Here is a 24,914-nt window from a genome sequence, read left to right as displayed (position 1 = left end):
GTGGCTTACAGTAACAATGGAAAGATCACAGAGGAGACATGCAACTGCTCATCTTGTGCTGTTTCCGGCAACGTTAAGCTGCCATAAATCATTCAGGCATATCTTCCACATATGCTAATATACATGGTAATTTAAGAACATTGTATTGAAGTAGATCTTACATACGGAAAACCGTATTCATAATGCACAGCTCAATGAATCCTTTCAAAGTGAACATCCCTGTGTAACTTTTTGTTTTTTATTTTATATTTCATTTTATTTTAATTCCGGTATAGTTAACATAAAAAACATGGAACGCTTCACAAGTCTCCATGTCATCCAGGGGCCAGCTAATCTTCTCTGTATTGTTCCACTTTTTCAGCATACACGCTGCCAAAGCCAGCACCACCCCTGTAACTTAACTGTATTTTAAATGGGTTATAAAAACACCAGCCACCATTAAGTCAACAAATATGCAATATTCTACGTTAGTATATATTCTCTTAATTGTTCAATGTGAAAATTTAGCAAACAGAAGCACCTTTTCAGTTTTTTAAGAAAACAAAAACCTTCAGTGCAAATTCAATCCTTTTATGACGGGCCTTTCACTGTGCATTCTCTCCAGGCCAACTCAGCCCTTCTTAAAATTTTCAATTCTCCATATGCACTCAATTTATTCAAACAAACCTATGACCTAATTCCTTGCTTATTTCTTTTCAATGCATTGAGTAAGAAGAAATCAAATCCTGTTCCCTGGGCTCACTGAGGTCCCTCCTGGCAGAGCTACCTTGTGAGTTCAGCTCCAGGTCACAGAGAGGACGAGCCACTTCCACGAGCAGCACAATCAGTGCAAAGGCTCTGGGTGCAGGTCCAGCAGGCTCCGACAGATGCAGGCCTGGAGGAGACACCTCCTAGCCTCCAGCCTGCCCAAGAACCCTCTGGCAGGGGCTGCTAGCTGGGGCCCCGTGGCTCAGGCCCCGCTCACACAACATTCTACCTCAACTCTGGACTCTAGGGAAAGGGTCTCTGCTCCCTGTGAAACGCAGGTCACGCTCCCATTTCTCACAACCAGCATGGCCACTCAACGCCACGTCTAACGACTCCCCCACCCCCCACAAGAGCAGGGAAAAACAGAAGCCTCGGGCCCCCCACCTTCATGATCATTTATCTTTCTCCAAAGTTCCACAAATCTACTTACAAAATGATACACTGAGAGACTTACTCCTCTAACTTACAATGCTTTTGTACACAAAATATTTACCTGACAGAAAACTTATACCAGGGACCCTCTAACTAATGAGAGACTTCGAGAGTCTCCTGGCCCCCACCAGCTAGAGGTCCTAGCCCACCCGGCGCCCAGGGCACCTGGCCCAGTGCCCAGCCACAGCCCTGACAATGACCAAGGTCTGTTGAGTGGATTTATAAACAACTCGGTGCTTCCTCACCCTTCCACCGCATGCTATCACCCTCTAAAGACAGCATCTTTCCAAATTCAAAAGCCCACACTTTTTTTTTTGTTCTGTCTTCCTATGAAAAGTCTACATCCTTCTCACCATTTTAACTGCCTCTCCGGATTTTTTTTTATGACTCTATTTTTTTAGTAAGTCATCTCTACACTCAATATGGGGCTCGAACTCACAACCCCGAGACTAAGAGTCACATGCTCCGCTAAGTCAGCCTGGCATCCCCAGATTTTTCTCAACACCTCGTTAACCCAAACCTCCTCTGGCCCTTATCACTATCCTTCTGACCGTGTCCCCTAATTCCTGTCTGCCTGGAAAGACTGGAAGCAGCAGTGACAATGGAGCTTTGGGAATGAAGAAACTACGTGCTGGCGATCGCACGGAGGACGAACGGCAGGGCAGTTGTGAAGGGGTCATGGGAACTGGAGTGGTCTGAGTGCGATACATGCTCAACACCACCATACCAGAAAAATTCACTTGCCCTCGCTATTCCAGATATAATCCGAGACACTAAGGCTAATATAAGAGACAAGCAGAATGCAGTTTCTCCCTGTTTTCAGTGAGTGTGACCAATGAAGAAATAATCTCATAATGGAAGCAATTAGTTTACTCATCACACTCAACTATGAGCAACAGAACCTGAGCTCAGTTTTCTTTATACTTATATTTTCACTGAAAGACGTTTACAGCATTTCTCAATGTAGCATGAGGACTCTTATAAAAAGTACACTGAAGCCTGGTACCCACCCTAGAAAGCTCGTGAGGAGCCCAGAGGGCAGGACGTCTTACACCCACTTGGCTATCCTGGATCTAGTCATTATGGGAACTGTGGGTCTAAAAATAAAAGGATTCTCTTAAAACCTCCCTTCCCAAAACAATGAACCCAAAAAAGCAGCTAAAACCTCCATACATTATTGTTCCTGACTTTACAAAAAATTTCAAATAAAGGTAGTATTTCACAACACTCAAAATAAGCAAAAATAGGGGCACCTGGGTGGCTCAGTCAAGCGTCTGCCTTCAGCTCAGGTCTTGATCATGGGGTCCTGGGGTCGAGCTCTGGGTAGGGCTCCCTGCTCAGCCAGGAGTCCCTCTCCCTCTCCCTCTCCTCCCGCTCATGCTCTCTCTCTCAAATAAATAATCTTAAAAAAAAAAAAAAGCAAAAAACATAATTTTTCATTTTTTATGGTCTTAAGATCTTAGCAACTTAAAAAATTGATAAGCAAATATTCTAGTCCATTTCATACACAAAACTTCAAAAATATTCATACTGTATTTTCTGTCCTAATGTTGGGCTAAAAAAAAAAAAGAAAAGAAAAGAAAAATAAAACCACCCCAAAATATCCATACTGGGAGGTAAACAAAATGAAATGACGACTGGCTAATTTAACAAATACACAGTGAAATCAATGTTAACTTCTATTTTTTAAAATTATTCTTATTATCGGAGGGCAGGGGAGAGGGGGAGAGAGAGAGAGAATCTTGAACAGACTCCACCTCCAGCACAGAGCCCGATAGGGCTCAAACTCAAGACCCTAAGATCACGACCTGAACCAAAATCAAGAGTCGGATGCTTAACTGACTAAGCCATCCAGATGCCCCTATGTTCACTTTTAAATCAACTTTATTGAGGTATAGCTTAGAGGCAATAAAATGCACCCACTTAAGGTACACTGTTGAATGAGTTCTGACACCTGCTAGTCACTTGCACTCCTTATGCCACCAAACCCACACCACTCCCCAGATGTGTAGCCTGTCGTTGTGTCCTGATAGCCTCATCTGCTTGCCCAAGAATTCTGTACAAATGGGACTGCACAACGTGCTTCTTTAGGTTGGCTTCTTTCACTCCCACAATGCTTCTGAGATCACCCATGTTGCTACACGTATCAGTAATTTGTTCCTTTTTACTGCTGGGTAGTATCCTGCTGGATGGACAGATCACATTTTGTTAGTCCATGCATCTGTTAATGGACATGTGGGTTGTTTCCACTTTTGGACTAGAATGAATAAAGCTATCTTGAGTATTCATGTGCCAGTATTTATGTGGACAAGTGTTCTGGCTTCTCTTGGGTAACCAATGTCAAGAAAGTAGAACAGGTGGGCTGTGTGGTACTTGTGTGTTTGACTTATAGAAACAGCCAAACTGTTTTCCATAGTGAAGCATGCCATTTTACACCCCCACAGCCACAAAGGAAAAGTTCTAGCTTCTCTACATCCTTGCCAACACTTGGTGTTGTCAATGTTTACATTTTAATTATCCTCTTTTTATTTTTATTTTTAAGATTTTATTTATTTATTTTAGAGAGAGAGCGAGAGAGAAAGCAAGCACAAGCAGTGGGGAGGGGCAGAGGGAGAGGGAGAAGCAGGCTCCCCACTGAGCAGGGAGCCCAATGTGGGGCTTGATCCTGGGACCCTGAGATCATGACTTCAGCCAAAGGCAGATGCTTAACTGACTGAGCCACCCAGGTGCCCCTAATTGTTATTATCCTCCTTTTAAACAGAATGTTAACCTGTTAGCAAAGAAAGGGTTCCATAAGTGGTATTTAGATAAGTAATTTTATTTTTTAATTTTTAAAAAAAGATTTTATTTATTTAAGAGAGAGAGAAAGGGCACAAGCAGGAGGAGGGGCAAAGGGAGAAGCAGACTCCCCACTGAGCAGAGAACCGGACATGGGGCTCGATCCCAGGACACTGGGATCATGACCTGAGTTGAAGGCAAACGCTTGACCAACTGAGCCACCCAGGCGCCCCTAGTTAAGTAATTTTAAAAAGCATAAAAATGTCCAAAAAAGTGATCAACCAAAACATACTGTGATCAGATTTTCAATAAATAAGCTATCAATAAATAAGATTTGTCAAAAGTTAGTTAAGGAAAAGGGGGCTTATTTCCCAGTTTAATATCTCGTTTGTATTATGTTATGAGTCACAACTCCTGAAACTACCATATGCCTGAAAAACAGGCTATCACAACTAGATTTTTTTAAAGAAGTTCAGAAGGTCTATGCCTCACTTGATAATTACGGGTGAAATGTTTGGATCACAAGTCAACGGGTAACATGCTTTAATCAAAGGTATTTTTTGTCTCTTCAGGTAATGTTTTAAATATAATTTTTAAACTGGTGTTACAATAATTCAGGCATTAAAAATAAATAATGAAGTTTCTCCAAACAAACCACTGCAGCAAGTCTCCCGCCCTACGCCGCTCGCGATGGGAAGACTCAGCTGAAACTTCCGACAGACTGTTGGTGCAGTTTGTCAATATGCGCCAAGAGTATTTTTCTAACATGTGCAAAGAACTTATCAAAGATGGCAATTTTATCTATGAAAACAAAAGGATTCATCACCTTGCACAGTGTCCGTTCAGTTAATGATTCTTCACTACCGCAGTTCCTGAAAAATTATGCCATTTTCCAGACTTTTTTTTTTTCTGGTATAATGATTTTCGTTCAAAAACACACTAAATGCAAAAACAAAACAAAACAAACAAAAAACCACACTAAATGCTCTATAAGAAGAGATATTTTGACATTACAGTTTCAGGCAAACAGCCACCAATTTACTCAACCCAGGTCAGAGGACAGGACATGGTGCAACGCGGAACTGTGCACCTTGCTTGGACGGGCCCCAGCGGCGCGCTATAAGCACACATGCCAAGTGACAAAGAGGGGCCATCTCCTCCGACCCTCGGGTCCACTGTGCACGTGGGCTAACTCCGCCTGTCTTGAAGTACTCTCTTATAAAGCTGTGCGGCCATCTCCTCCGACCCTCGGGTCCACTGTGCATGTGGGCTAACTCCGCCTGTCTTGAAGTACTCTCTTATAAAGCTTGTGCTACCCTAAAGATGCTTTCCTGTACTATAACTTTATTTCTAAGCTCAGTTTGAGTGCAATCTCCCCAAAAGTTGAAAAACTGGTGAAGAAAATGACACGAAAGGAAGAACTTACATCTCAAAGCCATTCCAAAGGAGGAGTCCTTCGCATTCCCCACCTCCACCAACCACGCCTGCCGTGAAGCCGCCTTCTCCTCCTCCTTTGGCAAGTACAACACACTCTCACTACATGACATTTTATTTTTCAAATGTATCTATGTGTTGTTTACTACTTATGTAAGGATGTTTTCATTGTTCATACACTGTACACTTGTGAAAACGATTTGGGAATCAACAGCCCACCTTATTCATTCCAAGGGTACGTATTAGTTCTCTACTGCTGATAACAGATCACATCTAAATTCAGGGGCTTAAAACACAACAAATACTCATAATGGCTCCCAGTTTCTGTGGAAAAAGGATTAAGGAGCAGCTTGGCTGGACAGCTGTGGCTTAAGACTTCTCATGAGGCTGCGGCACCTGTGTGACTCATTGGTTAAGCATCCGACTCGATTTTTGCTCAGGTCATGATCTCTGGGTTGTGAGATCGAGCCCTGCTTCAGGCTCCGCACTGGGTGTCAAGTCTGCTTAAGATTCTCTCCCTCTCCCTCTGCCCCTCCCACCTTATTCTCTTTAAAAAAAAAAAAGAGAGAGAGAGAGAGAAAGATTTCTCATGAGGTTGATAGGGCTTAAGGCTTGACTGGGGTTGGAGGATCTGAGTCCAAGATGGCATACTCACATGGCTACCAAGTTGGGGCTGGCTACAGGTGGACCTCTTCTCAGAGCTGCTTGTTTGAGTGTACTCACAATGCGGCGGCTGACGTCCCCAAGCGAACAACCCAGGACAGTGCCGGGGAGCTATCTTTAATGAGCTAGCGTCAGAAGTCACATAGCATCACATTCTCCAAGTTCTGTTAGGAGCCAGTCGTTACGTGAAGAAAAGAGGGGAATTAGGCTCTGCCTTTTGAAGAGAGGAATTTTAAAGAATCTGCGGACATCTTTTAACCACCACATCCATTTCCTGTAGTCTCATGAAGACTCTACTTCTCTCACTCTGTTCTTTGCTACCTACAGTTTGGTTGTTATTCTCACCAGCACTGCCACAGTACAAAGAGAGGGAGTTTATGTTTATGGGCATATGTTTAAGACAGCTAGCTAACAATGCAGTCAATAGAGGTTTTCACTACAAATGCTGCTTTTATCCTCAATGACTAACCTACATTCCTTGGTAGTCAGTTAACAGAAAAGACTAGTGGACTTCGTCAGCAATTAAACACCTACTGCTAATGGGTCACTTCAGATGTCAGCTCTAATCCTGATATGCTGATTTTAACACTCAACTAAATAATTTCATCCTTGGTTATAACAGACAAGAATGTTACTGTTCTATTACTTGGGCAAAGAAAATTCCCCAAGCTTTCAAGTTGTGATGAGATGGAGTGCTGTAGTTCAACGGTCTGTCCTCCTTGCTCCCTTCTGTACTAGTTGACACGGAGAACGCAAAGTACCCTTTGAGGGGTCAAGCCATCCAGCCCTAGTCTCTCTCAAAAGAGTGCCAGAGCCACTGTTCCCCTGGTCAGAGTCACACTTTGACTTATATACCATGCCAGCACTTCACCCCCAGCATGTCTAAAACCAGACTCCTCCCTTTCCTTCCAACCCTGGCTTCCTCCCTCAATTTCTTACTTCCATTCATAGCTATAGCATTTGCCCAGGAACCTCGGCCTCACCTTTGACTTGAGCCTACGTTGCTGCAAATATAAGCTGTTGCTCAGGGTTCTTGATCGATCTCATACCCATGCTTTCCTCTCCATTCCAGAATTGACACTTCCCACCTTCATATTTCTGCTCACATTCTTCCTTCTGGCTACAAAGCCCTTCCCCCCACTTCCTCTACTCTACCTATCCTTTAAGATCTAGTGGCAATGCCATCTGCTTCCTGAAGCTTTTCCTGGTCCTCTGCAGAGTCTCTCATACAATTGTTCTGACACTCAGGATCTGACATCACTTCCAGAGACAGGAGAGAGCTCTATTTTTTTTTTTTTTTTTAGTGAACTATGAATTCTAGAGATTCAACAACATGTAATGAGAACTTGCATGTCATTTATATAGAAACCTGAGTTTACAGTTACCTTAACAGACGCTTACACAAGCCCTAGGAGGGAAGTTCTGAAGCCTATTTCCCAGATGAGAAAGCTGAGCTCCAGCAGTGGGCTGAGCGGCTCCCCCAAGCTCAGTGGTGAGTCAGCAGCAGTATCAGCCCCTCAACCCGGGTCTCCTGACAGCAAGCGGGACGCTCTCTCCCTCACACAGGACGTACTGGCCCCCCATTGTTCTCCCCATGGGCTGCAGCACAGGCACCTGTGATTGCTTCCAACTACCAGTCATTCATTGTTTCAAAGGGCAAACGCTCTACCAGATGCCATCTACTGATTATTAGTTTGAATCAGATGAAAATGCTGTTTTTGTACGTCGAAAATGGTCAAACATCAACAATTTCATACGGTTCAACCTAACAGGAAAGGGCCGATTTCCCCCCTTGAAAAACATAAAAGCTAAATATAACTTGACTCTAGCATATAATAATAAAGCAATAAAGAGAAGAATGATAACTCTAGGCTACTCTTTAGTTTTGGAAGATTATGAGAAATGACCAAATAGACTAATGTCACCTGACCAGCAACAGTGGAGAGCTTCCTGGAGGAGGCTTGCTAATCAATGCTTAAATTATTCCAGAGGAAGTCTAAGAAAGCCTAACTCCGTCTTTGACTTTCTAGGGATAATTTCATATAAGCAGGTATACGTGAATTATAAGAAGGAATGAATTAGGGGCACCTGGGTGGTTCAGTTGGTTAGGCGTCTGCCTTTGGCTCGGGTCATGATCCCGGAGTCCTAGGATTGAGTCCTGAGTCAGTCTTCCTGCTCAGTGGGGAGTCTGCTTCTCCCTCTCCCTCTGATCCTCCTCTCCACCTACACTCTCTGTCTCAAATAAATCTTTTTTTTAAAAAAGGAATTAAAACCTCATTTCTTCTAAATTATAATTTATAGATGCATGCATGCCTTTTGAGCTTATATCTCCATAACCTTGAAATTCTTCTTTTCCATTATTTCCTTTGAAAGTAACTCTCTCTCTGGGATTCCAGTTGTGAGTCTACTGTCAAGTGCAGCAAGCAATGACGTCACAGGGCTCCCTGTCTCCAGTCTCATCCCCACCCCCTATGCCGGACATAGAATTCTCACAACACTAGAACCAGAGGGCTCTTCCTAAAACACAGCTCATCCTGTCTTTCTCTTGCTTGATTAAGTCCAGGCTCTTAGCACAGTGAGGATCTGGCCCCTCCCTTGACCAGTACACTTCAGCTCTCTTCCCCCCACAGTGTCCCCCTGACCCTCCTCGTCCCCAGTTTATGCTCCATTGTTACCAATGTGTTGATCATCCTCTGCTGCTCACAGCGCTTCACGCTCTTCCCCTGCGTCCTCACAGAGGCCTCCGACCTCCAGCTCTGGGAAGTCTTTCCTGATAGCCGCCTCAGTAAGTTAATCAAATCACATCCTATTATTTTGGCGTCTTGTTCTACTCTTCCTGCACTTCTCACACTGTATGGTGCTTGTTTACACACCTCTCTCTAAAAACACCCTTTCTTCCTCTGTGGAATTTGAAGCAGACTTCAAGTAGCCACCACCAAACACCTTGCTTTTGTCTTTGGTCTGTCCAATACCAAATAAATTCAATACAATTGCTCTAAAAAGAATAAAGAGAGAAATTTTAAGCGTAGGTGGTAGTTATCGGAGTGTTTTCTTTAAGTAATTCTTTAATCTGTGCATATTTTACACGTTCTTCTGTATATTTCACAACAAAAAAGTAAAAAAAAAAAATAAAGAATTAGACCAATCAGCCGGGATCCTATCTGGTAATTTAATAAGATATTTGTTTAAATCTATAACTGTGGGGCGCCTGGGTGGCACAGCGGTTAAGCGCCTGCCTTCGGCTCAGGGCGTGATCCCGGCGTTATGGGATCGAGCCCCGCATCAGGCTCCTCTGCTATGAGCCTGCTTCTTCCTCTCCCACTCCCCCTGCTTGTGTTCCCTCTCTCGCTGGCTGTCTCTCTCTCTGTCAAATAAATAAATAAAATCTTAAAAAAAAAAAAAAAACTATAACTGATGTTTTATTTTTTATTTTTATTATTTGGTATAACTGACTTTTTAAAGTATAACTGGATTCTCATGTATAATGTCATTCCAAAAATGACAAACATGCCTAAAAAGAAACTCTGACAAAATAATTAGGATAAAATCTACTTATGCCCACATAATAGTTTAGAACGTTAAGTCCCTTCTCTTTTTGCATACCTCACATGGTTATACATGTTCGGGTTTGGAGAGCATTTTCACCTGCCTACTTAGCAAACAAAAGAAAACAGCTGATAATGATATCAAGATACATTATAAACATGGAGACTTAATTGTATCACAACAATACAAATTGAGTCTAACAGTTCATTATATTCTGGAGCTGCAACATTTCATATTCCAGCAATTACTAAGCCTCACAAATTAATAGGAGTCAATTAGTATCTAATATACTCCCTACCCCCTGTAATAATACTATAATAGGCTATTTTATCTGATAAATGTGAATTACTCTTCTGATTAAAATTCACCCATATAAAGTCACAGTTTGGTTCAACACGTATTATACCCAAAACAAATGGCTAGGAACGATTAGGGCTGGAAAGATCAGGAGGAAAACAGGGCTGTCGATGAACACAAATAACACCAGGAGAAAAACCAGCACGTCCCACACGAGGGCTATAAGCATAACACCATGGGAACCACTGTTTCCCACAGTATGGCCCCCAAGACACACGAAACTCTGCTCCTGACCACAACACCTACAAGACAAGATAAAACACAAACACCTATTTTTCAAAGCGTCACTGGGCCGCCACAACAGTAAGGAAGTTACAGAGGGGGAGCCGAAGCTCTGGCTCATGAGGGAACTCCGAAGCTGGCTCGCGTCCTGTCGGTTTGTGTCTTTGTGGCCCCTCCCTCCCACCTCCTTGTGCCTGGCTCCCAGGTACACAGGCTACCACTGATCTACCTTCTGCTATTAGAAGTCAGTCTACATTTCCTAGAGGATTTTTTTTTTCAGGGGGAGGGGGTAAGGGCAGAGGGAGAGGGAGAGAGAGAATCTTAAGCAGGCTCCACGCCTGATGTGGGGCTCAATCTCACGACCCTGAGATCATGACCTGAGCCAAAATCAATTCGGACACTTAACCGACTGTGCCACCCAGGCACCCCTACACTTCCTAGAGTTTTACACAGAGAGAATCAAGCAGTATGCACTCTGTGGTCTGACTTCTTCCCTTCAGCATATGGTTTTGAGATCCATCCATGTTGCAGCATGTATGAGTGGTTCATGCCTTGTCACTGCTCAGTAATATTTCATTATAAAGATATGTAATGCTTTTCATCCATTTACCTGTTACTAGACATTAAGGTTGTTTCCAGATTTTGGCTACCACAAATCAAACTGCTACGAACATCCACATATAAGTTTGTATGAACATCTGTTTTCGTTTTGCTTGGGTAAATAGTTAGGAGTAGAATCGCTGGGTCACATAACAGAGTCACGTTCAAGTTTTTGTTAAAGACTTGTTTATTTATTTTAGTGATAGAGAGCGAGCATGAGAGGGGGAGGGGCAGAGGGAGAGGAGAGAGCGAATCCTAAGCAGGCTCCATGCCCAACACGGAGACCGACAGGGGGCTCCATCCCAGGACCCTGAGATCATGACCTGAGCTGAACTTAAGAGCCAGCTGCTTAACCGACTGAGCCACCCAGGCGCCCCGATTCACATTCAAGTTTTAAAGAAATTGTCACACTGTTTACCAGATTGTACCATGTTACATTCCTAACATCAGTGTTTGAGAATTCTGGGCTCTCCACATCCTCACCTACACTTGTTAGCATCAGTCTTTAGTTTTAGACATTCTAATAGGTATACTGTGGTATCTCACTGTGGTTTTAACTTGTATTTTCTCAAAGACTAATGATGTTGAAAACTTTTCCATGTGTTTACTTGACGTATATTTTTTTCAGTGAAGCGTCTATTCAAATCTTTTGCCTATTTCTTTTAAAATCAGTTTGTTTATTTTCTTACTGAGTTTTTTAAGACTTCTTTATATATTCAGGATACAAGTCCTTTGTCAGGTATAGGATTTGCAAATATTTTCTCCCGGACTGTGTCTTGTCTTTTCCTAACAAATAATATTAAAAGCACATCATATGTACCAAACAGCCAAATAAACAGAGCTAACCACAGAATTCTTGACTGAAAGATATATCATAAGAAACCATCTAAAACACAGTACAAAGAGAGAAAATAATAAAAACATAAAACAGAAATTAAGAGACAAGGAGAATAAAATGAAAGATATAACATATGTCTCATTAAGCGTTCCAGAAGACAAAAATAATGTGGAAGCAGAAATACCTGTACAGATAATTACACAGAATTTTTCAGACATGTTGATAGATGCTGATCCTCAGAATCCGTAAATTCAACAAATCCCAACAGGGAAAAGTGAAAGAAATCCACACCTCATTTTTCTTACAGTGGAGGATTATTTAATCCTAATTTCGTGAAATACCCAAACCACTAAATTACAGTAAAGGGATTCTGACACCAAATAACAGAAAACCACAGAAATGAACTAGCAGGAGAGGAGACCACAAAAATGTTTGGAGCTGAAAAGAAAACGAATGGGAAAGGCACCTGAGTAGGTCTGAAACAACCCCAAGCTAGAGGAGCTAAGACTGGACAAGCCCAGGTACACCACAGAATATTTGTCTCGAGAACTGGCAACACCTGATGACTCTAGAAGCGGAAGTCTATACGTTTATTCTTTAGACACTTGAAATGTTACCTGATCTGGAGATATTAGGCACAGCTGAGTCCAGGTACCATACGTTAAATAAGGGGACCAAGTCACCATACTAATAACAAATGCTTCCAGAAATAAACTCTCACAGTTGTGTACAATTGCTTTGATAAAGGTACCAAGACAATTCAATGGGGGAAGAAATAGTCTTTTCACCAAATGCTGCAGGGATCACTAGATATTAACAGGCAAAAGAATAAATCAGGATCCCTACTTCATACCACAAACAAAAATCAACTCACAATGGATCACAGCCCCAAATATAAGAGCTACAACTACAAAGCTTTTAGAAGAAAGCAGAGAGGGCGGGATCGACTGGCTTCAGCAGTTCACTGCATGTACAGGAACAAAGCAGGAACTGACTCATGGTTTAGTGTGGTTTGCTGAGAAAACAGGAAAAGCACTTCCAGGACACCTAAGGAAAATGGTGCCGTGCAGAAGCATTTACACCACAGACCTGAGACCACTCTCCTTACAGACCGGCTTGAAGGGGGCCCTGGGCTGTCCTCTGGGAACTCAGATTTGGGGAGGGTTCCCACCATTCCCAGAAGTGATGAGAGGCTCGCTGAACCTAAAATGTTGGTGCAAATAACATGGTTTGTGTTAAATACCTGCTTCCTTCTGGAGTCTGGTGTTTTTGTACTTGCTATACAGAGGCTGCCTACATGACCAGCTCTCAAGAGACCCTGGGCACTTGGGGTTCTACTGACCTTTCCTGGTCGACAACATGTCACACCTGTTGTCACGTCTGGCTGCTGGAAGACTGAGCATGTCCTGTGTGACTCCACTGGGGAAGGCCTCTTGGAAGTTGGCGCCTGGTGTCCTCAGACTTCACCCCACACTCCTGTACCCTTTGCTGAGCTGGCTCTATATCCTGTCACTGCAGTCAATCATAGCTGTGAGTACAACTAGCTCCTGAGTCTTTTGAGTTCTCCTGGTAAATCACGGAAACCAGGCATGGTCCTGGGAACCCCTGCCACAAGTATATACTAAGAGAATAAATCCACTTGCTTTTGTAGCATATGGTCTAACCAGATCCCCAGAATTCTACTGGACAAGTAAGTTCTGAATGCTTAGGACAGTGTGTGCATGTGACCTGGAGGTTCCCAAACCTGGCAGGGCAACCCAGGCATATGGGGAGTTTTGCAGGCCGGCCCCAGACTCACTGAATCAGAAGTTTGGCCAGTGGTCTGGGTATTTATTTCTTAGAAAACGTGACTTGTTGACCTGCAACTTTTGGACAGCAGAACTTCCTGAGCTTCTTGCCCCAGCAGCTGCTAATGGGCATGAATCACACCAACTCAGCTTCCTGTCCTCTTCCAACCCACACACGCCCTCCTCCCTCAGCTGTGGCTTGATCAGTCCTTGTTGCTGTAGCCCACAAAGCAGGTTCAGTGTGCCATTATTCTCTATCTAGAGTATATACAAAAATAGTTTTGGAGAAAGATGTTTTTAGTATCTTATGAACTTTAAAAATGCACATAAAAGTGCTTTGTAGACAATAAGAAATGTACAAACGTAATGTATTATTGGGCTTAACAGGCAGGTGCATGCACCATAAAATACAGCAGTGTCTTTGATGTGATGCTTCCACTCGAAGTTATACCTCCTGACAGCTCTCTGCCCTCCTCTAATTAAAAACTCACATAAAGGCTACAAACACATTTTCAACTTTGGTTTCAGGTTTCAGTTTTGTTGATCTTGAGATATAAATATTATCTCCCTGTTAAGAAATAACTTCATCAGGGAAAGATCACAGACGCCTCACGTCTAAACATCAGAACTCACTTTATGGGGGCTCCTGGGTCACTCAGTTGATTGAGTGTCTGCCTTCAGCTCAGGTCATGATCTCAGGATCTTAGGATTGAGCCACACATCGGGCTCCCTCAGTCTGCTTCTCCCTCTCTCTCTGCCCCTCCCCTGCTCATGCTCTCTCACATGCACTCTATCAAATAAATAAATAAAATCTTAAAAAAAAAACAACTCACTTTATGACTGGCACCCTTTCCTCCTGCGCCCCTTGCCTGTATCATATACACACCCCTGCCTTGATACACAGCACTATATTGTAACACTCAATATATTATTTCACCTTCCCTGAAGTTCAGGTCACAGGCAATCTTAGAACTCAAAAGAATCTTCGAAATTCAGTTGGACAAATAAGTTCTGAATGCTTAGGATGGTGTGTGCATGTGACCTGGAGGTTCCTTACTTATTTCTGCAACACAAGTACAAACCTGGCAGGGCAACCCAGACATATGGGGAATTTTCCAGGCTCAGCCAGACTCTGTGAATCAAAAGTCCTGCTAATGGGGTCTGGGCCTTTATTTCTTAAGAATTCTTGAAGCAGATATGCCTGGCAGAACCCCACAGAGGCTCTAGACTTGGCGTGAACAAGCATGTCAGAAGGCAGGCAGGTGAAGAGGATTTGTGGAATGGTCTTTAGAAATTGGAGGCTAAGGAAGGAGAATTTATAACCTTTTTTTTTTTTTTTTTAACATTTTATTTATTTGTCAGAGAGAGAGACCACAAGCAGGGGGAGCAGCAGGCTCCCCGCTGAGCAAGGAGCCTGACATGGAACTTGATCCAAGGACCCTGGGATCATGATCTGAGCCGAAGGCAGACACTCAACCGACTGAGCCATCCAGGAGTCCCTCTTTTTTTTTTTTTTTTTTTTTTTTTTAAAGACTTCGTTTGAGAGAGAGAGAGAGAGACAGAGATAGAGAGAAGCGCATGGGGAGGAGAGGGAAAAGCAGGCTTCCCGCTCAGCGAGGAGCCTGATGTGGGGCTCTCTGAGCTGAAGGCAGATGTCCAACTGACTGAGCCACCCAGGTGCCCCAGGAGAATTCATAATCTTGACACCACGAATAGTTCTGAGTGGCACAAGGACTATGATATTGGAATCAAAGAGAAGAAAATATAATCTAGTATATCACTTGCTTACGCAGGGAATAATATCTGCAAAGTCTAAAATAATAAACACTATTAAATGGTTTTCATGAGGCTTAATAATACAATCGTACAGATATTATTAACCTTGACAACAAATGAGTACAACTGAAAGAACTGGAAGGGAAGAGGGAAAGAGGAGGTGGAAAAAAGGAGGGAGGTCTATAGATCTGGTTTAAAGTTGATAATACAAAGAAACAGAGATATAAGGATATCATTTAAAGTCACAACAGTAGCCAATAAAAGAACTAAAATCACAGTTCAATAATACTAAGTTGGGAAGCAGAGAGGCAAAGTCACTTGCTCAAGTTTAGCTAGTTAGGAAGTTCTGAAGCCTGTGTGTGACTATGGGCCCTGCACACTCCAGCATTCTTTACCAGCCTCGGGCTGTGCCAAGCACCGTGCTAGGAAATAACCTGCCCAATGTCACACACCTGGTTAGCAGCAGAGCCAGAAAAAGAAACTAACTCTCTAGCCTGAAAATTATTTGGAAAAGTTATCAGTAAAATTTCCAGAAAAGACCATGTTGAAAATTTTTCTCATTCGCTCATCCTCATTCATTCCTTCATTTCTGCTCATTCTTTTCACACACACACACACACACACACACACCATTTCTTAGAAAGAGCTCCTCCACTGAGACACATTTCCTCCCACTTCCTCCCTTCCCCTCCCCTCCATATCAGGCCTGTTCTCCAGGGCTACACCATTGATGAAGCAATTCTCTCTGCTGGAGGCAACTAGGAAGACTTCAACCCACCAGCCATTTTGTCCTTCAACACCTGACAGAAAGATCAAGACAGCCACACAGAAGATACAAGGTGAGCCTGCCTGCTCATCTCTTAGCCTAGAGACCGAGACCACCTGCTTCTGGGGTTCGGGCCACTGTCACATGCACTGAGGTGAGCAGTTGCTGCGCCAAGAAGTGCTGTGGTCGCAGCCTGTGGGGGGCATGGAGGGCGGGGCTGTGCCCGAGACCAGCCTGTGTACAGGCCAGACTGTGAAAACCACTCAGTGGCCCTGCGGAACTACACAAAACCTTACGAAATATTCAACAGAAATGCCAATTTCTACCCCCAAAATAAGTCTTTAAAAATAAATTGTAACCCAAATTCATTAGTCCCTACAAAAAGCAGTTCCACAGTTTCAGCTTGACTCACTCCTACTTACGCCGTTCTCTGTGCGTTTCTCTGCGGGTGCACTCATGACATTCCTCTGGGTTCTTTGCTCTTGGGTCTGACGGCCACCTGGAGGAATGAAGAGTGCCAGACTTACTAAAAGACATCCTCGTAAGGGGATACTCTCCCATCTCTTACTTATTTCTGCAACACAAGTACAATATACCAGGCTGAACAACTCAACACTTGGTACAGCTGAAAAAATGCTTTATAATTAATTTTTATAAAGTTGTTTAAATGAAAATTTTCTTCTTCTATTTCAGAATCTTGAAACTGACTTTTATCAAAAAATTTCTAACACTTAAAAATGGTCAAGATGGTAAGTTTTATGTCACATGTATTTTACCACAACTAATTTTTATTAAGCACTTTTTAAAGACTGTTATTTTATAGCAGGTACTAAAATAGAACTTAATATCCAGCAATAAAAACACTGGTGCACAGAACTGGTCTTCACTGGCAGGGTGCAACTGACATGGGCATCAACACAAATCAGGCAGTCTTTAGAATTCTCCTTTGTTCCATAAAAATTAAAATATTTCCCAAAAAAGGCTTCAAACTTGAACTGTAGAAATTATGTGTCCTGTTGTATTTTGTAAAAAAAATTAAGTGTGCTGCACACTTGTGCACCTGACTCTGAAGTCACAGAGACCAAAGTCTTTGATGTGTCCAGTGCCTGCCCCTAGCCCACTCATCTCTACAGCTGTTGCTTAATGTCATTTGAGAATTATCGCACCCCAGAGCCTGCTTTAGTACCTAAAATCCATGACTTCAAAGGCACATGAACTTTATGTTAAAAAAACACATAGGAAAACATTTTTTCTTCTCTTTCCTATTACTTTGAAACATTTGAAGAAAAGTGCTATAATGGAAGTATGGCTTGCTTCGCCTTAAAGCATGCATTCTCAAAGACAGTGATATTGTCCCCAAGGGGCAAAGGTTGGTCTTAAGGGAATAAAAAATATCTTACACTTTTTATGTATACAGCAAAGATATACAGTACATCAACAAATACATAGTACATCTGATGGGGAAAGAGGACGGACAAGAATGGAATGTCTGAAAAAAGGGAGTGAAAATTCAAAAAGAAGTTAAACAGATGTGAGTGGCCTGGAGTGCAGCAGAACACAGTCCTACAGAACACAACAGCCACGTCATGAAGTGTAGTTTCCTAGTAGCAGGAATATCTCTCTCTCTCTCTCTCTCTCTCTCTCTCTCTCACACACACACACACACACACACACCTCAGACTATGGCATCTGTCAGTTTACAGGGTAAATTAAATTCTTAGTTATTCTTGGTATTTTTAAGGAATAAGGTATTCAGGTTAATTTAATATTCAAGAATGTCTGCCTCTTCCAAACAACAAGCTACCAAGTAGTTAGAATACTATAAAACATACATTAGAATGATATCAAGTGCCACTTAATCTCTGATGGTAAAGATGAGTCAGAAAATAATGACTAGTAAGAGGTGACATTGGGTGAGTGCTTCCTGTGCATCAGCCCCACTGAGCACTTCGCCAGAACACCTCACAACCGCAGTCACAACCCCATGCACCCTGCAGATGAGGTGACAGGGGCAGAGGGATGGGAAGTCACTTGCCCAAGAGCCTCACTAAATAAGGAGCCTTGCTCCCGTCTCCAGGGCAGAAGCTCCGGGATCTAGCTGACTCTGCATGCGGCCCGCATGGAGCTACTTTACACGCCAAGCCTGCCGCCCCAAGTGTAAAAAGGTGACTGAATCAAATGTCCTCTATGCTCTCCTCCAGCTCCCAGATACAGAATTCTCATTTTGGTGAGGGAGTTCTTTTACTTCTTGTTATGTATCCTGTAGTTCTACACAATAAACACTCATATGTAATCCCTTTTAAGTAATATCAGTTGGTGACAACTGCCTTCTACTCAGCTCTGTGGGAAGCACAGAGGAAACATGTTCTTGGATCCTCAACTCTGGCTGCTTAGAATATAAACTGGAGGAGAAACTCAGCGAACAAAACAGGGAACAAAGCACCCCCCCCTTTTTTTTTTTAAAGATTTATTTATTTATTTGGGATGAGGGGGGATGTGGGGAGGGGTAGAAGGAGAGAATCTTTCAAACAGACTCCCCACTGAGAGTAGAGCCTGACGCAAGGCTTGATCCCATGACCCATGAGATCACAACCTGAGCGGAAAACAAGAGCCAGACGCCCAACTGACTGAGCTACCCAGGCACCCCCAAAGCACCCACCATCTTACTTCTTGGGCTCTGAGAGACAGGTGCAGTATGCACAAGCAGAGGAAACACGGCAGAGGGTAGAGCATTATGGGGGGTTACTTGTGAGTCAAGGCCCACAGAATATGAAGATGCAAGAAGGGATGTGGCTGAAAGGGAGAAGAGACAGGGAGGTTGAAGAGATGGGTAGGGTCTTATTACAAATACCATCTAAGCCAAGTTGAGGAGGGTCAAGCAGGGAGGCAGGGACTTGGCTGGAAGGTTCTACAAAGCGATGCAAGCTGTGATAGATCCAGTCCTGACTGCCAGTCCCTGCCAGTCTGGGAATCCCTGTCACCACACCTTCCTGGCAGCTTCCTTCAACCTGGTATCCTGCATGCTCCCCTCCACATCCTGCTCATCCCTCGAGGTCCTCAGTCTGCCTTTTCTAAATACTCTGCTCAGTGCTGACAGTGGTCCTCTTCCCAGCACGCAGGTCAACTTCCCCTCCTCCCACTTATCTGCTGCACCTGCTGTGTCAGCACCACCCGGCTGAGCAGCACTGTAGGGCAATGATGCGGGATAACTGGAAGGTCAGCACTGTCACCTTCCTTATGACTCTGAACAGTTCTCTTAAGTATCCCTAACACTTCTAAACTTTATAAAAGTGAGAATAAAATAAGACCTTCCCCCCAGCCCACCACCCACGACATTAACGGTTATGTACATATATTATATAAATAAAAGTAAAATATACAACTTTTAACTAAAGTACAGCTGGGTACAGGGGCGCCTGGGTGGCTCAGTCAATTAAGTGTCTGCCTTTGGCTCAGGTCATAATCCCAGGGTCCTGGGATTGAGCCCCACATCGGGCTCCCTGCTCAGCGGGAAGTCTGCTTCTCCCTCTCTGCCTGCCGCTCCCCCTGCTTGTGCTCTGTCAAATCAATCAATCAATCTATCTTTTTTTTTTTAAAAAAGTATAGTTAGGTACAGGAGGGGTATAAGTATTTGGAGAGCTCAGGCAGAGAACTAAAATAAATTCTTGGCACTAGAATAGCACTCAGCTGTCAGCTCGTCTAGCCCACCTTCTCGGGAGGCTTTTGTCCTGAGAGGTTGGGCCCTTGTCTAAGGTAAAGGTGGATGAAGAGCTGGACCCGGAACCCTGGTCTCCTGACTCCAGATGACCAGCAGTGGGTGGAGTAAGACCCAGAAGTAATGATACACTGAACAGCAGCACTGGAACAGTATTTACAGCCATGGAAAGATGATTCCAAAGTAGCTAGTAGCTCATCCTAGGGGCAAAATGTCCTTTATGATAAAATATAAATAAAAGGGGATAATCTGCAATAAAGGAAACTTTTTACAAAAGGATGCCCCTTGTTCATTTTTTTTAAATACCAGAAGTAAGCCACAATCACTGTTACATAACAAGTTAAGGGTCTCTTAACTGCACAGTGTATATACAGACTTTTAAAAAAAGTTCTCTCATTTTGTTTAAATTCTAATTCAAAAATAAGTAGCATATTCTCATGGTTCAAAATTCGAAAGGAACCAGCAGGTATACAATTAACAATGTGCCCTCCCTCCCCTGTCCTGCAGCCTTCCCTGAGGCTAGCAATGGGGCCAGTTTCTTACAACACTTCCAAAGACACATGCGCACATGTACAAGCCAATACAGACGCACCGAATTAGGCTTTTGTCTCTATCGCACAGAAGGCGGCACAATGGGCGCGTGGTTTTGCACCGCGCTTATGCACTTACCTGTTCAGGAGATGGTACGGGTCAGGGCACAGAGCTGCTTCCTTATTTCTGGCCGTGGAGCAGCCTACTGTGTGGACGTACCGCCGTCTCTTTAACCTGATGCCCACGATGCCCACGGCGGGCATCAGGCTGCTCCTACCAGCAATGCTCCACGAGCAACGTTACTTACGCATTATTTTGCACGTGTGTAGGCACAACTTTAGGATAAGTTCTCAGAAGTGAGGCTGCTAGATGAAAGGTCTGGTGCTTTTGTAAGTTTAACAGATATGGCTAAATTGCCTTCTGCGGGAGCTGCCAATCGGCACCTTTCTCAACCTCCTTACCAACACTGCGTTAGTGAATGTTCTCGTCTTCACCAGTGTAATAGGTGAAACAGACTCACTATTTTCCCTGCATTTCTTTTATTAGGAGTAAGGCTAAACATCCTTCCACATAACCTAGGGCCAAGTATATTTGCTTTTCTGTGACCTGTGTGTACATCTCACCTTTTTTTTTTTTAACTGATTTTCCTTTTCATGTACATGATTTAGAAACTCACATATAAAGGCAGTTAGCCCTTGCGATATGGGCTGTAAGTGCTGTTTCCCAGTTTATAATTTGTCTTTTGACTTTGCTTCGAGTGGTTATTGCAACACAGACAGTTTTGTGGGGGGGTTTTCTCAATAATTCGGTTTACCAGTCTTTTATAGCTTAGTGTTATGCTTAGTAAGGTCTTGTTCACTCTAAAAATTTTTTTAAAAAACACTTCTCTGAATTTTTCTAATCCTTTCATGGTTTTATTTATTCTTAAAATCTCGATATTTGACCCACTCAGTATTTATCAAAAACAATGTCTTTAAAAAGCAGGCCTCCTCACATGTCTGAGTCTGTCACCTGACTGGCCTGGGGAATGAGCAAGGCCGGAGCGCCCACACAGTGTGGAGGAACTGTGGACTGCCACAACAGAGCTCACAGAAATGCGAGATACCAACTCTCCCTCTCATCACTTGTGAGTGAAGGGAAAACAAAGATGTATTTTAACATTTACTCCTATTTCACTTAAATTAACTTTTGTGGCAGGAATTAACAAATGGGGAAAGCATTTATGTACCTTGCTCATTGCTCTCGGTTGGGGAATCCTCATGTCGAAGGAAAAATTTCACTTCTTCCCTGCGTGGCCCCCACTTCTGAAGATGTTCATACATCATGTGGTCAAAGGGTATGGGACGCTCTAGAAAAAAAACCACATCTTACTTATTCCAGAAACAAAATGACTCCAACCAAAAGTAAAAAAATATAGATTTAAATAAGTGCGCGCGTGCGCACACACACACACGTGCACACACACACGTGCGCGCGCGCACACACACACACACACGCACGCACACACATATATTAGAACTCAAGGATATTATAAGCACTAAATTTTAACTTTAATGAAGTGAAAGCAGGAGTATGAGTTCCCGGGAAATAATTCAGGTAACACGTAACCACAAGAAGTGTATGTAAAAGCGATTTTGCAACATTAAATTGGGAACATTGAAAAATGCCCTCTAGAAGGAGGCAGTGTGCCTCCCACTCTTCAAAGAAACACACTAACACACTGGTCCAGCCTCGCCGTTCACTGCTATGTTGCGTGTGGTGGTCAGATCCACACAGGATGGACAGGGTACTTCCTGGCAGCTCAGGTACCAGTGAATGTTGGCCAGCACCTGCAGAGACCAAAAACTATCCAGTTGATAATAAAAATGAAATTATACAGAATCAAATGTACTAATGCATTTCAAATATTAGAACAAAGCTAAACCCCCCCTCACTCACAAAGTATGGACACAGTCACTTGAGAAGAGCACTAACACAGCTGTTAGAGTTACAAGGTAACATTTCATAGGTTTCAAGCTAGTCTGCTTAGAACCTCATCACGCATACAAACAAATCAAAACAAACCAAAAACCTGGGTTGTTTACCTTTTTCTTAGGTGTTTGAAGAACTATTTATATTCTGGATACTAACCCTGGGTTGGTTATATTGAAAACAGGCTTGTCTTCTAATTTTATCAGTGCCTTTTGTTATACAGAAGTTTAAAAATTTTAAATGTAAGCAGTTATCAATCTTTTCTGATTCTGAATTTTTCTGTACAATAAATTCTCTCTACTCCAAGGTCAAAAGGATAGTCTATATTTTTTTCTACAAATTATAAAGTATTGCTTTTCACTGTCCTTATGGAACTGATGTGATTTTGTTTTTTTACAAACAATTGAATCGTCAATTGTCCCAGCATCATTTACTTACTTGAGTCTCCTTGCCCTGGAGACCCGTGATTGCCACCTCTGACCCGGCTCAGGCCCTAGCGGCCCCGGTCTCTTCTATTCTGTGGGCTATCACCCTACCTCGGTGTGATGCCAGTCTTCACTGCTACCGCTTTATCACTGCTGTCTGCTAGGTGAAGTCCCCTCACGTGGCTTTCTTTCAAACTGTCTTGGCACTGCTCGGCTCTTTGCTCTCATATGTATTTTAAAGGAGCTGCTTGTCAAATTCTCCTTTTAAAGGTAGGCTTTTGACTGTAATCATATTTATTTATAAGTAAAATTTGGGGAGATCCAAAATCTTTGTAAACCGAGTCTTCTAGTCCATGAACATGGCTCTGTCTCTCCACTGTGTTCAGCACCTTGTGTTCTTCAATGATTTTTTTTTTTAAAGTCACCACAGAGGTCTTGTAAACCTTAATCTATTCCTTTGTACCTTACAGATTTTTTTTTGTTTATATAATATATAAAAATAACTTTCGTTTAGAATGATTGCAGACCTCTAGGAAAGTAGTCAAGACACTATAGAGTTCATCCAGTTTCCTTAATGCTAACATCTTAACTATGGCATCTTGGTCAAAACTAAGAAATTGATGCTGGTGCATTACTATTAATTAAATTCCAGGCTTTATCTGCATTCCATCAGTTTCTCCCCTAATGTCCTCTTTTTGTTCCGGGAACTGAACCAGAAAATGACATTGCATTTACTCGTCTTAAACCCTGGGTCTCTGCTGCTATAATAGTTCAGTCCCCCCCCCCCACTTTTTTAAAATAACCTTGACAGTTTTATAGAGTTCTGGTCAGGTATTTTGTAGAATGCCCCTATTTTTGACTTGTCTAATGTTTTTCCCATGGTTAGACTGAGGTGATGGATTATGGGGAGAACTCCACAGAGGTGGGGTACCTTCTCCTCTCATCACACCATGGTGTGCGTGCCATCACCATGACAGATCACTCTGACGCTGGCCTTGACCACTGAGCTGAGGTGGTGTATGCCAGGTACCCCCCACCCCAACTACTATCAATTCTCAAACAGACAGTTGGCAAATGGTGAGTGCTGTAATGCACGGAGGGGGAGACTGCAGGCTGATGACAGTAGCCTATTTCTCCAGAAACATCTCCCCCAACACTTCCTTACATGCCAATGACTGATTCGTAGGACCTATTATAACCTCTAGCTCTGTAATAGGAAATGGCAGGGAATTTTTTTTTTAAAAAAAGATTTTATTTATTTACTTGACAGAGAGAGAGACAGCCAGCGAGAGAGGGAACACAAGCAGGGGGAGTGGGAGAGGAAGAAGCAGGCTCCCAGCGGAGCAGGGAGCCCGATGCGGAGCTCGATCCCAGGACCCTGGGATCGCACCCTGAGCCGAAGGCAGACGCTTATGACTGAGCCACCCAGGCACCCCTGGGAGGGAATTTCTCACTCTCAAGAGTTTAATACCTCAGGAGCTACCCCCGACCCCCACTTTTTGCTGTTACCAACACTAACAAATGTGGTTTGTGCAGGTGAAAAGTAAACTGTATTGTGAAATTTGGATATTTTTTGGTAATTTCTTGCTTAATTATTAATTATGCCTTTCTGTTCTATATTTTATTAGTGTTTGTGTTTTACAAACATTCCTGGAAGCCCAAAGTGGCAATTTTTGAAGAGAAGGTGTGAGATAAGAGAAATTCTAAACCTAGGCCTACGCTCAACATATATATATGTTTTATATATAAAAAACATATACCCACACAGAGCACTTGCATGTGAATGCTCAGAGCAGCATTACCACAACCAAAAAGTGGAAACAACTCAAACACCCATCACCTGCTGATGGATAAATAAAATGTGGTCTATCATACAATAGATATAATTAAGCCAAAAAAAGGAATTAAGTACTGAGACATGCTACAACATGGATGAACCCTGAAAATATTGTGCTAAGTAAAAGAAGCCAGGCCAAAAAGCCACATATTACATGATTCCATTTATAGGAGGTACCTAGAATAGTCAAATAGATAGGGCCACATAGTCATACAGTGGTTGCCAGTGGCTAGGGGAGGAAGGAATGGAGAGGAACAGAGTTTGGTGATGGCTACACAACACCGTGAATGTCCTAAATACCACTGAACTGTACATTTTCAAATAGTGATTTTTATGATATGTGAATTTTATCTCAAGTTAAAGGGGAAAAAAGGAAATCTTAAAACGTTCCCATTGCTGCTTGAGCTTGGAAGTGAGGAAGCCAGACCAGGGGCTCAAGGCAGTGGCTTGGGAGACGGCAAGACGACACTGAGCAGTGTTGTGTACCTT

The 24,914-nt window shown here is 42.9% G+C and overlaps 1 protein-coding gene and 1 pseudogene across 8 annotated transcripts in view; both read right to left on the bottom strand.

Moving 5' to 3' along the window:
• PPP1R13B (protein phosphatase 1 regulatory subunit 13B) overlaps positions 1–24,914 on the bottom strand; it is an 85,781-nt gene that overhangs the window by 21,943 nt on the left and 38,924 nt on the right. For 4 of the 8 annotated variants that reach the window (XM_048219907.2, XM_048219908.2, XM_057318390.1 and 1 more), the window contains exons 3-4: positions 21,421–21,540; positions 16,369–16,445 (exon numbers count right to left, since the gene is read on the bottom strand). In XM_048219907.2, the coding sequence (XP_048075864.1) occupies positions 16,369–16,445; positions 21,421–21,540 (197 nt within the window). Of the gene's footprint in view, positions 1–4,783; positions 4,897–5,383; positions 5,940–6,046; positions 6,219–16,368; positions 16,448–21,420; positions 21,541–21,909; positions 22,022–24,914 lie in introns of those variants that run through there. The other 4 variants (XM_026515194.4, XM_057318392.1, XM_026515195.4 and 1 more) reach the window with 4 other exon arrangements.
• LOC113267447 (U6 spliceosomal RNA) lies at positions 284–383 on the bottom strand (annotated as a pseudogene).

This window comes from Ursus arctos, unplaced genomic scaffold, assembly GCF_023065955.2.
Source record: "Ursus arctos isolate Adak ecotype North America unplaced genomic scaffold, UrsArc2.0 scaffold_25, whole genome shotgun sequence".
Classification (NCBI taxonomy): Eukaryota; Metazoa; Chordata; class Mammalia; order Carnivora; family Ursidae; genus Ursus; species Ursus arctos.
This window is presented reverse-complemented; position numbering and strand designations above follow the sequence as displayed.